Here is an 18,602-nt window from a genome sequence, read left to right on the forward strand (position 1 = left end):
GGCTGTGATTTGACCTCTTTAGTCAGGATAGTAGGGTATGAATTTAGATACAAGGCTTATGGATATTATTATTATTATTATTATTATTATTATTATTATTATTAACTTTATTTGTACCCCGCTAGCATCTCCCGAAGGACTCAATGCGGCTTACACAGGCCGAAGCCTCAAGACACAATACAATAGAAAACATAGCACAACAATAACAAGCAAATCAAACAATAAGCAAAATAACAACAATGGCAGTACATCAAGACATTATTAAAACTGGTTCGGCCGGCACAATGGGGTACAAGGGTTAAAAGTGCTGGAATGGCAGGAGGCACATAGGATTAAAAGTGCGGTGTGCAGCGACGATTAGTTATACTAAGGTGCTACTAGGACTTGGGGTGGGGATTCCTAGTCTGAGAAGACACAACGGAACAGCCATGTTTTTAGATTCCTTCTGAAAACAGCTAGAGTAGGGGCCTGTCGGAGATCTTTTGGAAGGGCGTTCCAAAGTCGGGGGGCCGCCACAGAGAAAGCCCTGTCCCGTGTCCCCACCAAGCGCGCTTGCGACGTAGGTGGGATCATGAGCAGGGCCTCCCCAGATGATCGAAGCGAGCGTGTGGGTTCGTAGATGGAGATGCGGTCACGCAGGTAGGGTGGTCCCAAACCGTTTAGGGCTTTGTAGGTAAGCACCTGCACCTTGAATTGGGCTCGGAAAATAAAAGGCAGCCAGTGGAGCTCCTTAAACAGAGGGGTAGACCTCTCTTGATAAGGAGCCCCAGTTAGCATCCTAGCTGCTACCCGCTGGACCAATTGAAGTTTCCGAGCCGTCTTCAGGGGCAGCCCCACGTAGAGCGCATTGCAGTAGTCCATTCTAGAGGTGACCAAGGCGTGGACCACCCCGGCCAGATCAGCCTTCACGAGGTATGGTCGCAGTTGGCGCACAAGTCTCAGTTGCGCAAAGGCCCTCCCGGATACCGCCGACACCTGAGCCTCAAGTGTGAGCGAAGAATCCAGGAGGACACCCAAACTGCGGACCTGTGGCTTTAGGGGGAGTGTAACCCCATCCAACACAGGTAACCACCCTATACCCCGATCCGGTTTACGATCGACCAGGAGGACCTCTGTCTTGTCGGGATTGATCTTCAGCTTGTTCTTCCTCATCCAGATCGACACAGCGGCCAGGCACTCGTCTAGCACCCGAGAAGCCTCCTTGGAGTTAGGTGGAAAGGAGTAGTAGAGTTGTGTGTCATCTGCGTAGAGATGGCACCCAACTCCAAAACTCCGGATGACCTCTCCCAGCGGTTTCATGTAGATGTTGAAAAGCATGCGCGACAAAATAGAGCCTTGCGGGACCCCACAGGTCAAAGGCCAGGGGTCAGAGCAGGCGTCTCCCAGCTTCACCATCTGGGTCCGCCCCTCCAGGAAGGACTGGAGCCACGACAAAACCGTGCCCCCAAGGCCCATCCCAGAGAGATGACCCAGAAGGATACCATGATCGATGGTATCGAAGGCCGCTGAGATGTCCAAGAGAACCAGTAGAGTCACACTCCCCCTGTCCAGTTCTCTGCGGAGGTCATCCACCAAGGCGACCAAGGCTGTCTCGGTACCATGACCAGGCCTGAAGCCAGACTGTGACCGATCTAGGTAGTTGGTATCGTCTAGGAAGCTCTGGAGCTGCGAGGCGACCTCCCGCTCCAGCACCTTACCCAGAAAAGGGAGGTTGGAGATTGGCCTGTAGTTACTCAGCACCGTGGAGTCAAGGGAAGCTTTTTTGAGGAGTGGCCGAACCACAGCCTGCTTCAGATTGGATGGAAAAATCCCTTGCTCCAACGATGCATTGATAATCACCACAAACCAATCAAGCAACCCCTCCCTGGCTGATTTAATGAGCCAAGATGGGCATGGGTCTAGAGATGAGGTGGTCGCCCTCACAGCCCCAAGAATCTCCTCTACGGTTCCAGGAAGAACAGGCCTAAAAGAATCCCACAAAGTCAGACAAGCAGATGCCTCCGTCACCTCTTCTGGCACTGCGATGGAATTGGAGTCGAGCTCAAGGCGTATCTGAGCGACTTTACCTGCAAAATGGTGTGCGAAATCGCGACACCTAGCTGCTGGGTCATCAGTGACTTCCTCCACCACGGGAGGGTGGAGGAGTTCCCCCACGACCCGAAACAGCTCCGATGATCTATTTGCAGCAGACGCTATACGGGAGGTCGTGAACGATTTCCTGGCCCCCCGAATAGCCACGCAGTATGCCTTAAGAGAGGCTTTAGCCCGTGCTCGATCAGAGACGCCTCGAGATTTCCTCCATTTGCGCTCTAGCCCCCTTCTCGTATGCTTCATCACAACCAGCTCCTCGGTAAACCAAGGAGATGGCCTGTCACGACGCAACGAGATGGGGCGTTCGGGTGCGATCATATCTAACGCCCTGGACATCTCCCCGTTATAGAGAGTTACCAAGGCATCGATAGGATCGCCAGGCTCCAGGGCAGGAGGAACCCCAAGATTCCTCAGGAATCCATCCGGATCCATCAGTCTCCTGGGGCGGACCATTTTAATTTGTCCTCCACCCCTGCGGAGGTTAAGAGTCGCAGCAAGTCTAAAAGTGATCAGATAATGGTCAGACCATGACACAGGAAGGATGTTTTGATCTTCCACTCTGATCAATTCGTTGTCCGCCACAAAGACAAGGTCAAGAGTATGTCCAGCTTGGTGAGTGGGGCCAGATATTATCTGTGACAGTCCTATGGTCGTCATGGTGGCCATAAAGTCCTGAGCTGCGCCAGATAAGGTGGTCTCAGCATGAATGTTAAAATCTCCCAGCACCACCAGGCGTTGGGAGACCAAGGCCGAATTTGCGACCACCTCCGCTAGCTCAGACAGGGAAGCTGCTGGGTCGCGGGGTGGGCGGTACACCAGCAGGAACCCCACACTGTCACGGCTCCCCACTTTCAAGTGGACACACTCAAACCCGGAAGCCTGCGAGACAGCGCATCTGATCACGGCGATGAATTGCCGAAAGACTACTGCGACCCCTCCTCCCCGCCCCCCTTGTCTGGCCTGCTGATGCACTCCAAAACCTGGTGGGCATAACTGAGAGAGATTTACACCCCCCAGCTCGTCCAGCCAGGTCTCGGTGATGCATTCCAGATCCGCCCTCTCATCCAGGATCAAGTCCTGGATGGCCGAGGTCTTACCATTAACGGATCTGGCATTAATCAGCAAGACCTTTAGACCAAGGGGGCTGCCAAGGAGCCTACCACTACCCACCTTTTCCAGGGTCGCAAGGACTCTGTTGCGCTTCTCCCTGGGATGTTTGTGACCCACAAGTCTCCTCCCCCACACAACTTGGATGGCACCCCCTTCCTTCGGAACTTTCCCCCCCCCCCTTATACGGCCGTGATCTAGTCAGCTCTCAGAGGAGGAAGTTGGGCTGGGGAATAGTCTCCCTTGAGTGTTAGGTGGGGGTGATTCTAATGTTGAGGTAGATAATGAGACATCAAGGGAGCTGAGTGGGCTGAATAAAGGGAGTGTTCTCAAGCTGGCTGAGTGTGGCTGGCTGAGTGGGGGGGACCGGGGCAGATGGGGTCTCAAAGTTGTACGAACCAGGAGGGGAGGCCCTAACTGGGGAACTAGTTGTGGAGTTCGCACGGGGGCCAGATGGAACATGGCAAGAAGATATGATATCTGACTTTAAAATATCCTTTAACCTCCCCAACCTTAGAGCACTGATTCTGTTGGGCTACACTTCCCATTATCCCCAGTCCTCATAGTGATGGGATATATCATTCAATAATCCAAATTGGGTAAAAACCAAAGAGCACCAACCACTATGTTAAAAAAGTTATAGCTGGCCCTCTGTATCCACGGATTTTCTGTTCATGGATTGGGCAGCCCTTTGAAGGCAACCAAAAGGCTGATGTGGCCCTCAATGAAAATGACTCGTGATGCTCCTGATCTAAACCCTGGGCTCCCAGAAACGTGATCCAACACTTAAAACACCACATCACACTGACTCTTTAGCCGGAGTAGTAATTCCATCAATTATCTTGAATAAAAGATGGAATGTTTGTGATTTGTCCATTCAAATTTGTTCCTGTCACTCACATTCTTTCTCATACTTTTTTTCTTTTTCTTAATTGTTTTACCTATCTAGAAGTAGACCTGATTTCTACAGTCAGACCAGGTGTAGAGGAATTTCACTTCCAAACATGGATAAACTGGCAGAATTACCCTCAAGCTTTTTTCATTTAAGCATAATTTACTGAGTTGGTTCTGCAGAACAGAAGAACACAGACCAACTCATGTATAGTCTTTGTGAAATTGCTAATAATGAGGTTTTCAGATATAAAGAGATGATCAAATGGAGATGTTCAAAGCACACAAAAAACCAACTGAAAGCAAATGTAAAAGGTAAAGTGACATGCCCTAGCTCATCAGAGTCCAAACATTTCTTAAAACAAAGAAGAAGAAAAGTTTACACAGAGAGAAAAATTAATGGGCTTATAGTCAAACTGATTAAAAGTTACATGACCCCTTCCATGACAGTGTCGGCAATTGAACATCCCCTTAGCATAGGATTAATATGCACAAGGGGGTGCACTGTACCAGCATTACCCAACCTCAATTCAATGCAATGTGTAGTCCACAATTCACAGGGCACAACATGAGATGGGAACTTGGGGTGAGTCAAGCAATGTGGGGCATGGGACAATGGATTCCTCACACCCCCGATGGGCAACATCATGATCCATGATGATTCCAGCAGCACGTTTAAAGTGGTCATAGGAGAAAAATGCCTTGTTATTCTGAGTCTTCCTTTCCTTGCTGTGTTGCTCACTACTTCTTGCTACGCAATGAGAAGAATCACTTTGGTTGCCACCCTAATGACTTCATCATATGGGGCTAGAATCAGTGGTATATGCTGATCTAGCCCCAGTCACCCATGGAGCCGGCTGGCTCCCATCAGACAATATTATGCTGGCTCCATGAGTGAAGGAGGGTGGAACCAGCAGGTCGCTGCTGCCACTGCAGCAACATGGAAGGCTTCCTGTGTTGCCATAATCTATGAGGGAAAGCCACACACATCATGTGCACTCCATGAGCACTCACGCTTCCCCCCATGTGATCGCCCTCTCAGCAGTGTGGGTGATGCAGGTGCTGCAAGGTGTGGGACGCCGGTTTTGCCACACCATGCAGTGAAGCGGAGCACCACCGCCGCCTGCTGCCAGTTATCTGAGGAGTTCATAAGTCTATGTCTGGTCTGAACCTGGGAAATATGGGTTTTTTTGGACTACCCTTTCAGAAAGAGAGTCAGCATGGTGTAATGGTTTGAGTGTTTCACTAGGATTTTGGCAGACCAGGGTTCAACTACATGCTTGAACATAGAAGCTCACTGGTTGACCTTGTGTATTTTGTCAGTCTCAGAGGAAGGCAATGGTTTACCCCCTCTGAGCAAATCCTGCCAGGAAATCACCATGATATGACTGCCTTAGGATCACCATAAGTCAGTAAATTACTTGAAGGCACACAATACAACTCCAAGAAGATTTGGAGGACATTGGCATTTTGATCTAAAAACTAAAATTCCAAAATTTTCAAGTCATATACTGTAAATATATATTGACAACATCATAGAACCATAGTGTTGGAAGGGGCCTCATAGGCAGTCAAATTTATTTATTTATTTATTTATTTATTTATTTATTTATTTATTTATTTGCATCATTTCTATTCCACCCATTTCAGCCCAAAGGCAACTCAGGGTGGCATATAGACCAGCAACAATTAGTTACCACACACACATATATATGTATGTATGTATGTATGTATATGTATATGTATATGTATATGTTAAAAGCAATGAAATCACATCATAAATACATATAAAATCCATTAAAACTATAAAAATTATAAAATCTATTTAAAAAACAGTGTCTTGCAAACCAATTTCTCATCTGTTTACATTATCTTGTCCGTTCCATGTTCGTATTACAATTTTGTGTTTATCTGGTCACGCTGAAGCTCCAAGCGCTTGCTCAAAGAGCCTTTTCCAAAAGGTCAGGAGGGAGGGGGCTGATCTAATATCCCTGGAAAGGGAGTTCCACTGCCAAGGGGCCACCACTGAAAAGGCCCTGTCTCTCATCCCTATCCAGACACACCTGTGAGGGAGGTGGGATCGAGAGCAGGGTCTCCTGAATCCAGTTCCTTGCTCAGTTTTCTGCTAGAGTGTCACCAGCAGGTAACTGTCCAGTCTCTTTTGGAAGGCATCCATTTAAAGAGACTTCAGAGACTTGGTTCCATTGCTGAACTGCCTTAACTGTCCAAAAGTTTCATCTAGTGTTCAATCAAAAACTACTCTCAGAATCATTAAGCCCAGTCCCACTCTCTGGCATATCAGAAAACAGCCTTGCCCTCTCCTTTCTGTGACAACCTTGAGATATTTGAAGAATTAAATCATGTCACTCCTCAAATCTTCTCTTCACCAAGCTGAACATGCCTAGCTCCTTCAAGCACAGGAGACACTTGATAAGAATAGAAAAATGCAGACAGAAATAAGACTTATCTCATAATAGGAGGATTTGGTGTTCTGGATCTAGCCACAAATGTATGATCGCCTTCATTTATCATTGTTTAGGTTTGGATTAATCAGAGCAATAGAGAAATGAAAAGCTTTTGCAGACATTTCCTTCACATTATGAGGTTTTGGCTTCTTTTCTTTTTTTAAAAAACTACTGCAATATCCTTATCAGCTAATCTACATCCCACAAAGTCCATAAAGCACTACGTGTCTATCACAGCAAAACACAGCCCCAGCCTAAATCACCAGGGAGCAGCAGGAATAATCAGTGGCCCAGAGAAACCATAAGCTTGGAAATGAAAAATAAAATAAAATGAAGGAAGTTTAATTTGCAAAAGGGATCAAGCTATTTTGCCGCACTTTGAGGGGTTATTTTTCCTTCTTGCGTTGAGCTAATAACATCCTCATCACAAGTGGAAGGCCTGCTGATATATGTAATAATTTTGCTAAGAGCGAAGCATTACCGCTTGTGTTTATTGCAGTTCCTCTATGTCATTTTTTCCAAGCACTTTTTTGGCACTTCTTTTCCCAATGAAACAGCAAGTGGCTTGGCCCTGTGATATGCAATGCATTCCTGTGCTCTTCAAGAGCTTTCCCAAAGCAAAAAAGCTTTGACAGGTTGAAATTTAGGGAACAACATTTTAAAACTGCAAATGTCGAAGTTTTGCAAGAATCAGATTAAGGTGGCCTGGCAGTAGAATCCTAGAGCCAATCAGTCTCTGAAGAGAGAAAGGATGGAACTATAATAGATAGAGCCACCCCTATTTGTGTGTTTTTTTTCCTGGTATCTTCAAGCCACATGTCTATGAATTTCATTGGGAGGGGGTGGAATCATATTATAGTCCCTTCAGATAACACATGCAATGTTGTAGCACTGACATCTTTGTCCTAGAGTCCTTAAATTAATGCTTCAGATGCTTTGGAGAGTGTTCTTCCATAACCAATGCTGAAGTAAGATTGAAATGCTGGTCTGCTTGTCTTGTGTAGATGGATGATATCGGAAAGGGCATCCTCTTGTTCTTTGCCTCAGAACGATCTGGAGAAGTAGCAGTGAGCCTAACTTCCTATTCTGAATCAATCTGAAGTCAGCATTTGCCTCAGAATGAATGAAAAATTCCTCCCAGTTTTCCTTCTACTTTATTTTAGCATTGTAAGCAAGGTTCATGACAGATGCCACCATTTTTTACCCAGAATCCACTAGATGTTTCATTGTTTCCAGAGGTAACAATGTGCCTCTGGGGATGGATGCCACAGTTAAGTTCCACTGCTGCTGTCACTGTAGGCAGCAGCAAGAAGAATGGTTAAAAGAAAGAGAAAAATGAGTGAAAATAACAACAACGGTGTTTGTAACATGTCAGGCAAGTGGCAAAATAATGGAACAAGTCTGATTCATATCAAATGAGGAAAGAAAAAAAGTGTATCCACAGCAAAAACAAATGGAGTGTCCAAATGAACAATTTTTTCATATCCCTTGTATCAGCAAGCTACACGATCATCTAAAGGCCCTTGTAGGCTTTCACTTCCTTGTGTGTGACTAAACTAGAGATTGTCATTTTTTTTAAATCCACCAAAGAACATACCTTTATTGGTCACTAACTTTCTTTTCCTCTCTGGTGTGGCTTTTGGCATCTTTTGCCTGATGAATAAGCCAGTGGAGATTTGGAAGCTTGCATGAGGTATTTTGTGCATTTGGTTGGCCAATAAAGATATTGTTATTTTATGGATTTTGTTTTATATTGCTGTGTGACCAATAAAAAAACTATCCCTGACTGTTTCCTCATAAGAGTGCTGTGAGCAAGTTTATGAGGTCAACCCCAAATGTTACATGAACATGCTTGAAGGACCATAAACGCATAATGGTCTGGAATGTTGCAAGATGTATGCTCATCTTCAAAGACACATGTATTCTCATGTTCCCACCACAGTGAAGTCTTAGACATATATATTAGTAAATGCCTGCCTCAGACCTTTTCTATTTTGCATGTAGCTTATTGGAATCCAATGTGCTGAAAATCTTTATCTCAACCTTAAAATTGCTCAGTTGTGGGTCACTTGATATTCCTAGGTTTATATCAGAGTATATACAATGGTATTGCTACTCATAAGTCTATGTGCCCCTTTAAGATCATCCTGGTTCTGATTAGAGAAACTCTAGGCCACATCTGCTGGACTTTCCAGATATCCCTCCGAGTCTCTGCTTCTTCCATTGAAAGTCCAATTGCCCCTACACCTTGATTTGGACTGGCTTCCAGTTCCTGGAACACTTGAAAGGTGTTATCATGGGGTATGGTAACTGAGTGGGATAGCCACAACCACTAAGAACAGTAGTATAATGTTGTAAATTACAATCTCAGAGCTAAAGGTTAGGAATGTTCCAAAGCTCAGCCTTAGGACACATGTTTTGCATACCAAAATATCAAATTCAATACTAGGATTTTCAGATAGGGTTGGAAAACAATATTCAGGGAGACCTGGAAAAGAATCCCAGTGTCTATGTAACAATCATTCTGATCTGAGCACATGCACTATCCAAGGTTCTGAATGGGGAATTATGTTTTCAGTGCCTTGGATAGCTCCCAGAATAGATTCGACTTTCCACTGAAAGCACCACTCTAACTTCTGCTTTGGAAAATCCCTTTTAATTAATGTAGGCCAGGGGTCCTCAAACTTTTTAAACAGAGGGCCAGGTCACAGTCCCTCAAATTGTTGGAGGGCCGGATCATAATTTTTAAAAAATATGAATGAATTCCTATGCACATTGCACACATCTTATTTGTAGTGAAAAAGACATTTAAAAATAATACAATAATTAAAACGAAGAACAATTTTAACAAATATAAACTTATTATTATTTCAATGGGAAGTGTGGGCCTACTTTTGGCTGATGAGAAAGGATTGTTGTTGCTGTTGTGCGCTTTCAAGTTGTTTCAGATTAAGGTTGACCCTGAGCGAGGGCCGGGTAAATGACCTTGGAGGGCCGCATCCGGCCCCCGGGCCTTAGTTTGAGGACCCCTGATGTAGGCAATGTAGATTAGACCTGCACAACCTGTGGCCTTCCAGGTGTTTTGGACTTCAGCTGCCATATTTCCTGACCATTGAACAAACTGACCAGGGCTTCGGAGAGTTTGAGTCCAAAACACTTGGAGGGTCACAGGTTGTGCAGGGCTGTCCTAGATGAACCAATAAGACAGCTTCCTTCGTCTGCCAGATCTCACTTTCCTTCCATATTATATATGCTTAACATTTCTTTCATTGTTTCTGCCAGAATCAGTTGGAATTGCTGTGCAGTAAATTTGTCTCTGAAAGAGTTAATGCTTTGGTGAGCAAGACCTCATTAGAAACCTAGCAAGCGGTATTTACATTTCAAAATCACTCTTCTCAGGCACCCTTAATTACACATCCCTGCCAATTACAGTTAAGGTCAAATTACTCCTCCGGAATCACTGGTGATGCTGTAACTCACGTGATTTCCCCTTCCCCGTATTCCATCCATGGATATCAAAGCCCCAGAGTAACCTGAAATTAATTGGATCTGTCAAAACTCCCATGATGTAAACTATTACAAGTTTTGTGTTTGATAGCTTTTTAGAAGGAGTAGGGAAATTCATAGTCTCTTGAATGCTATGAGAATTAACAGTAATGGTAACTTCGGCAGAACATGAGTGGGGAATATGTAGCCCTCCGGATTGTGTTGGACTTCAGTTCCCATCATCCTTTACCACTGGCCACACTAGATAAAGCTGGATAGAGCCCGAGAAGAGTGTTTTTGAAACAATATCCAGAAAACCACAAGTTATCTGTTCTAAATATCCTTATCACACTATGCTGTTATATCACTGTATTCCACTTTAACTCCCATGGCAACATCCCGTAGAATTCAGGGATTTGTAGTTTAATGAGGCCCAACACCTATTTGGCTAAAAATTCTGAATACCCTTCCTGAATTGCAAATCCCAAAATCCAAAGGATGCTCCTACGGCAGGAATAGCACCATATGTGATAATGCTCCAGGAGTATAATCAATACCTGCTGTGGTACAACCAAGCAAACTCTTGCATTACAATTTGGGTTTCAATTAATATTGGGGGAGGGGGGTTGTCCCAATGTCTCAGTCTCCAAATTCTGCTTTGTCACTCAACTCTTTTCCTTGCCACAATTTGTCCACATTCATTCTTTGCCTTTTTCCTTCCAACTTGTTAAAGAAGACAATAGTCTTTAATGAGTTCCAGAGTTATTAGATATATTATTTTCCGATGAACAAACCAGCATGGTGTAGTGTTTGAACACTGGGCTATGATTCTGGAGGCTAGGTTTGAATCTCCACTCAGTCTTGAAACTCTTGGGTAAACCACCACTCCTTCAGCCTCAAAAGAAGGCAATGACAGTCTCTTCTGGAAAATTTTGCCAAGCAAACTTTGTCAGAAAGCAGACAACAGCAACAACAAAAATAAAAACAAAAAGGAGTTAGTTGGAGGTATACATTGGAGAAATGCTTACTGGCATCAAGAAAAGCCTGCTTTTCCCCTAAAACTAGGGGAAGTGGTTCTATTCCCTCAGTGCAGCTGGAGTGGGGGCAGTGAAGTATTCTTTCCAAAACACTGAAGCTTCAGCAAAAACAATATATATATTTTCCCATCCCTTACATAATCCTTTCAACACCAGTTCAAAAAACTGCCGGAGATGAACTTTAAAAAATCCACGACAAAGGTGCACAGAATTTTAAGAAGTTTTTTAGTTGGCATCTAAGGGATCAAAGAAAGCCAACTCAGAAATGGGAAACTACTTGCCCCTACATACAAGCTGTTGTCTCTACATCTACTAGGACTTTGATACAGCTTGGAATTGTAGCTTTTGGAAAACAGCTTCTACAATCCCATAGCCAACATGGCCACTAGCAGTGCTGTCTGAGAATGCTGAGAGTTGTAGTCCAAAACAACCAACTTTTCCAAGGGACCACACAATGATGCCCCTAAGTGTGGAGTGCAGCATGACTAGGGCTTATTTTGGTATCATGTTGGCACCATGCAAAAGCTCTCTTTTTAGAGCAACTCAAAGCCTTTGAATCTTACCTTTTTAAATTTTTGGAACTGCTTTCATGCCACTTGGATTTGCTCTATTTTACCCATATGATTTGAAGTTATTCCTTTGAACTGTAATGTTTTAGTGTTTGCTTTTGCTTAGCTTTGGCTGTATATTAATGAAAGAAGACACCATGAGAAAGGTTCACATCCCTCACTAGAACAATCTAAAGGTAAGGAAGGAAGACTCCACAGAGAATGAACTACCTGGCCAAGATTACAATAGCAGTGCAGAAGGAGGAACAATGGAATGGAAAAGAAATTAAATAGATCATGAAACTAGGTACACCAGTGAGTATATTCCAGTAATCAGGCAATGTTTTACAAGCAAAGTGTCCAGGTTCCATCCCTGGCAGGCATGTAGCCGGGGGAGCAGGGGGCTTGAGGGGCTTCAGCCCCCCCCCCCCAATTCTCATGGTGGTCCGTGAGAAGGCCTTACTGGTGCATTATTTAAACTGTTATGTTTATTCATATCATGATCTGATCACCATACTCAATATATCCCATATGCATGGGGATATTGGGGTAACAATACAAAAGGTTTGCTAGGGTAGACCCTCTTTCACTCAGACCCAGCCCCCCCCAAGCAAACAGTCCCCCCCCCCAAAAAAAATCAAAATCCTGGCTAAGGGCCTGATCCCTGACATTTCCAATTAAGTCTGGGGATGCTTTGCTCTGGAAACCTGGAGAACCACTGCCAGTAGAATCTGGAATGACGAACTATTTTGGCCGGGAGCCAGATTGCCTCTCATCAACCAAATGATGTTAGTGAATATAGCCTTACCCAAGCCCTGGTGTGATCAGTCTGATTCTCATTTCTAATCTGTCCATTCAGAGGAGCTCCTTCAAATTCCAAATGGATGCAAAACACACAGCCCATGTTAAGTCCCAATTTCCAGTCACAGAACAATATTTCTCCCCCTATGGCCCTACCCCTACATTACCCAACATTGTAACTGATGGGGAGATTTATATATTATTTATTTGAAATATTTATACTCTATTCTATATCAAAAAAAAATCTTAGAACCACATACAGATAGTATTAATTGTGGTTGTCAGCTGTCGCCAAATTGACCTTGACTCATGATGACTCTATGAATGAGAGGTCTCCAAGTCACCTCTATCCTCAACAGCCTTGCTGAGGTCTTTCTGACTCAGATGCTTGCCTGGTTTCCTCAATTGAGTCTAGCCATCTGGAATACAGTCTTCCTCTTTTCCTATTGTCTAATAACTTATCAATCATTACTGTCTTTTCTAGTGAGTCATATCTTCTCATGCTACATGTACATATAACAACTTCATTTTAGTCTGTTTGGTTTCTAGGGAGAGTTCACATTTGACTTGCTCTAGGATCTACAATATTTCATGGCACAATAATAGCCACTGCGTAATAGCCATATCCCCATTTTGGTATTTGGTATTTTTCTTTCATTGCATAATTGTTGCAGCTTGGTTCATCACCCCAAAGTACTGCTTCGCTCCCTCACTTACCTGTCGACCCTCTTTCAGGCATGGCACTTCTTTCATTCACTCACTCATGTATTTGCTCATTCACTGGCTCTCCCACTTGCCTGCCTGCCCACCCCCTGCCTGCTTGCCAGCCTGAAAGGCAGGGCACTTCCCTTGGCTAAATCTGAAAGCTGAGACTCAGCCCTGTAAAGTGTCCTGCCGGAAAGGCAGGTGAGTGAGCAAGCAGGGTGTTACCATAGCCTTTTTTCATCACATAATAGTCGCATCCCCCTTTTTTCCATTGAAAAGGGGGATAAAAAGTGTGACTATTGTGTGATAAAATAAGGTAATTATTTGTCTTTTTAACAGTGTATTGTATCCATAGAACACTTCTCTAACACTATATTTTAGACGTAATTTTCTTCCTGTAAGCTTTCTTCACTTTTCAGCTTTCACAACCACACATAGAAACTGAAAACACAATGGAAAATTCTAACTTTCACATTCAATCATATATCTTTAGCCTTCAAAAACTTGATAGTGGGAAGTAAAATTAATGACAACATGTAAAGACATGTAAAGATATTTCAAATAAATAATTTGAATAAACTAAAAATGATGGACAAAACAGAACAGGTGAAAACCATGTGTTGTAGCATTTGATATAATAGCTCCCAAAGTATTTAATGAATGGCAAAGTTTGCACTTGATGATTAAATGAAACTAGCCTTGGAAGCAATCAAGTCCAGAGCATTCCACAACTAGGTGCCATGGCCAAGAAAGCCCTATATATTGAGCTCATTGATAGGACACAGAGAAAGCCCATCTCCACAGACCTCAGTCCTAAAACAAGCACACATAGGGAAAGATTCTCCCTCAAATATTGAGGCCCAAAGCATATTGGTGGTCAGCATCATGCTTTTAAGACTGGCCTTATATGATATCTGTATTTATTGTGACCAGGTTATTTATGTACAAGAAAGGACATACCTGGAACACAAGGAGTAAGTTTTTGGAGAAGAGGCAGAATCTTGGAAAGATGTTCTTCAGGACACACAACAAGTCAGATTAGGCCCAAGGCGCCCTCGGTTCCTATCCCCTAAGTTAACAATACCACCGAAACCTAAGAATGAAAGCGTAGGACCCTCCGGCTATTAATTAATTTATTTACTATATTTATATACTGCCTTTCTCACCGGGGGGGGGGGGGGGGGGGCTCAAGGCGGTTTACAACATATTAATGCAAAAATTCATTGCCGACATAAATTTAGAAAGAAAAAAACATAATAATTAAACACTAACATATAACTATAAATTAAAATCATTAGAACTATTAAGTATAAGACATAAACAACATTTAAGCATTAAAGCAAGCTTTTAAAAATCCTAGTATAATTTTAACTTTTTGTCATGTCAGGAGCGAGTTGAGAAACTGCAAGTCGCTTCTGGGGTGAGAGAATTGGCTGTCTGCAAGGACATTGCCCAGGGGATGCCTGGATGATTTTGATGTTTTTATCATCCTTGTGGGAGGCTTCTCTCATGTCCCTGCATGAGGAGCTGGAGTTGATAGAGGGAGCTCATACGCCTCTCCCCGGATTCGAACCTGCAACACAGGGGTTTAACCCACTGCACCACTGGGAGCTCCAGTATAAATATTAAAATCACATGATCCATAGCCATTCCGATTGTCATTACACATATTTCATAATTATTCTTGCACTGCATTTTTTTTACTGGCCAAAGGCTTGGTCCCACAACACATCTTTATTTTCTTTCTAAAGGCCAGAAGGGAAGGCACTGATCTAATCTCACTAGGGAGAGAATTCCAGAGCCGAGGAGCCACCACTGAGAAGGCCCCATTTCTCATCCCCACCAACAGCACTTGCGATGGGGGCAAGATTGAGAGCAGGGCCTTCCCCAGAAGATCTTAACCTCAGAGGATATATATGACCTCTGAGGTCAATGTTGGCTTCTCTGAAGCTCCCCAAGGGTTTCCTCAAGCATTCTGAATTCCCCATTTGAAACAATGCTGTAATTTTCAGACCAAATCCTCCGAAAGATCAAACCCAAAGTTCTCCCAAATGCCTATAAATATACAAATTCCATATACCTGCAAAATGGACAGATTCAGTGTAAATCATACTGTTTCTATGAAACCATTATTATGTCTTTTTCCCCCTCTGAAAGAGAGAACTTTGGATTTGGAATCCAACATCCAAACTTGATCTGGAACGTTGAATTGTACTCAGAAAGACTCCAGAAGGCAATGTAATAATTTCTCTTATATCTCACTTAGTACCTATGAGGCAGTATTTTACATCACAGTATGAGCCTCATATCTGTGGAATCCATATCCATAGTTTCATTTATCTATATTTCCACCCCACCCCCTTAGAAGTGGTTGTGGGCCTCTCTAGGTCTTTCAGTGCTCTTCTATAGTATGCTTCCAACCCAAGTATAGGATTCTCTGTTACCCATGGTTTCAGGTATCCATAGAGGGTCTTGGAACGTTCCCCCACAATGCAGGGGTTGTACTACATTTATCGTTTCAAAATAGTTTTGAAAAGACATGTTATACCATTTATTCCATAATCTGGAAGACCCGAAGTGGTTCAGCCTACTATTTCTTTAGCAGGCAGAGCTCTTGCTAGGATTCAAAAGTTCTGAAGAATGCTTGGAAAACATTTTAAAACAATTTTGGCTTTTCATAATGCTTTCCAAGTCCTTTGAATACTTTTTTTTTCAGTGTGGTTTCACTTAAATTCTCTTTACCTCTGTTTCCTCCCCAGTGTTTGGACAGAAGAGACACAGTGCACACTCCTCAACGTCTCCATCACAGAAACCTTCAACTGTTCGTTCAGCTGTGGTCCAGACTGTTGGAAAATCTCCCAGTACCCCTGCCTGCAAGTGTATGTCAACGTCTCCTCTTCAGGGCAGAAGTTCTTACTTTACCACACAGAGGAGACAATTAAAATTAATCCAGAGGTAAGAACAAACCCCACTCCAAATCTGATTCCAAAGCAAACACGCAGCTTTAGTAGAGGTTGAGAGGGTGGTGTTAGATCGTGCCCGCTCTGTACTTTCCAGCAGAACCTGATATTCTATGAAATATGAATGTGAATTCTGCCCCTACGAGTGGGATGATCTTCCTTCAGTCCAAATATTTCTAAGACTGCAAAGTGAGGCCCTGGAAATAATTTATATCTGGAACTCTTCTATTTGCTGTGCTCACATTCCCCTGTTGACATTGCTTTTCTCTGGGTGCCTAAACTATATTTCTAAAGGTTCCATTGGCATTTCAAACTACTGCAATGCTAGAAATGTGACAACTGAAGGAAAGTTTCATTTGGAGAGCAGAATTCTAATTTAGTGGGCAATGCACCTATTTTGCCCCTCTGCCTTAACTACAATGTCTAGTAATGGATTTTGGAAGGGACATTTCGAGACTTCGTGGTTATAAAAATGCAACAGAAAGTGAATGATTGGGAAAGCATATTAAATTTTTTGTTCCTTATAAAATAATCTGCCCCATCTCTTATGACCTCCCTTCACATTCTGTGCTCTTCGACCTCAATGAATTACCCATTACCTTCTCCTGCCACAATGTTTCCATGCTAAAATCAATCAATAAATACATTTCGGGTTCTGACAATATCACAATGTCAAATTCAGGAGAATGTCAGCCAATTGTGCAGCGATATGCAAGCAGGCACATTTATTCAAAGCAAGCAAACCTATGTGAAGCTGAAAATGTAATTACTTAGATTTTTTTTTTAGTTCTCGCTATTGCTTTTGCATTATTCTATGTTATTCTTTGGGAAATATCCTAAGGATTGATAGAAGGCATGAAACTTAGAAGACTCCAGTGAAAGTGAGTCTAAAATGCCCTTTAAAAGTAAAATTTGAAAATCTGTTGAAAATAATTCATTAAATCAAGAAAGAAACTTCACTCTTGCCTATTGCATTGCTTGTGAAATGTAATTTTATCACACCCTTGTTACCCCACAGAGTTACTAGTTAGAGTTAACTGAGTTATTTACTCACTACCTCCATATTTTTGTGATCCTACTAAAACCCAACAACTATATGTGTTGTTAAATAATTTTTTTAAAATCTGACCAAGTTTCTAGGAAAGCATATTGTTTCTTGTAAAGACAAAATGAAGATATTAACCCTCCCCCCCCCAAAAAAAAATTGTGCCACCTAAAATGACATTTTCCTTAAGTCCTTTAAGTTTCACTATTGCAGTAAGTTTGATGATTAGAAATATGAGTTTGACAGGAAAACAAGGGGACAGATAGCATGAGAAGGGAAGGCAAATATAGCAAATAGAAGCTCTCTAGGGACCCTTCCACACAGCTCTATATCCCAGAATATCAAGGCAGAAAATCCCACATTATCTGAGTGTGGACTCATATAATTCACTTCAAAGCAGATATTGTGGGATGTTCTGCCTTGATATTCTAGGATATAGGGCTGTGTGAATGATTTTCAGCCCTCCAGCCTCTGCATTGTTAGGAATTTGGAGGAAATTCTTAGCGGAGGGCAAAATTCTTAGCGGAGGGCAATGTTCTCTTTTTGCACCTCCATAGCCAACACCTTGGCACGATTATGAAGTTAGCTGGCAGTATCAGAGTCAGAAGCAGCGTTGGGAGTTGCTAAAGGGTTCATACCATTCCACAAAAGGCTTCCAACAGAATAGGTGCATCCTTAGACAATTTTTCTAGCCATTTTCTGACACCAGTTGCATCATTTTATAATCTATATAAATAAAAATGTAATGTTCGTTTGTGGGATTAACAGAACTCAAAAACCACTGGACAAATTGACACCAAATTTGGACACAGTGCACCTTTCAGGCCAACGAGTGACCATCACTCATGAAAACACTGAAAAACAGCACAGAAGAGACTTGAAAAGCCAATAAAAATAAAAAATACATTATAACGCATGCACAAAACCACATATATACACAAACACACATATATACACATACGCACAAATATATACACACACACATATATATGCACATATACACACACAAAATACATATACACAGAATATACACAAACACATATATACTCACATACACAAATATATACACACACATATATGCATATATACACACACAAAACACATACACAGAATATACACAAACACACATATATACACACACATATACACATATATACGCACACAATACACATATACACAGAAAGGGAGAAGGAAGGAGAAAATGAGGGGGGGAAAACAGGGAAAGAAGGAGAGAAGGAAAGAAAGGTAGAGAAGGAAGGAGAGAAGGAAATAAAAAAGTGAAATAAGGAAGAAATGAGGGAGGGATGGAACCAAAGAGAAAAGGAAGAGAGGAAAGACACAGGTAGAGAAGGAAGAAAGAAGGAAAAGAAAAAGAGGGAAGGAAGGAGAGAAAGAGAAAGGGAAGATTGGCCACAGCAACGCGTGGCGGGTACAGATAATAATAATAATAATAATAATAATAATAA

General features: G+C 42.7%; 1 protein-coding gene across 6 annotated transcripts in view; it reads left to right on the forward strand.

Annotated features, from left to right (window-relative positions):
• The window catches only part of LOC132770495 (calcium-activated potassium channel subunit beta-2), a 308,897-nt gene that overhangs the window by 272,023 nt on the left and 18,272 nt on the right, over nt 1–18,602 (forward strand). For all 6 annotated transcript variants that reach the window (XM_067466055.1, XM_067466054.1, XM_067466052.1 and 3 more), the window contains one exon: nt 15,891–16,086. In XM_067466055.1, coding sequence (XP_067322156.1) covers nt 15,891–16,086 — 196 coding nt within the window. The remainder of the gene's footprint in view (nt 1–15,890; nt 16,087–18,602) is intronic.

This window comes from Anolis sagrei, chromosome 3, assembly GCF_037176765.1.
Source record: "Anolis sagrei isolate rAnoSag1 chromosome 3, rAnoSag1.mat, whole genome shotgun sequence".
In the NCBI taxonomy this organism is placed as follows: Eukaryota; Metazoa; Chordata; class Lepidosauria; order Squamata; family Dactyloidae; genus Anolis; species Anolis sagrei.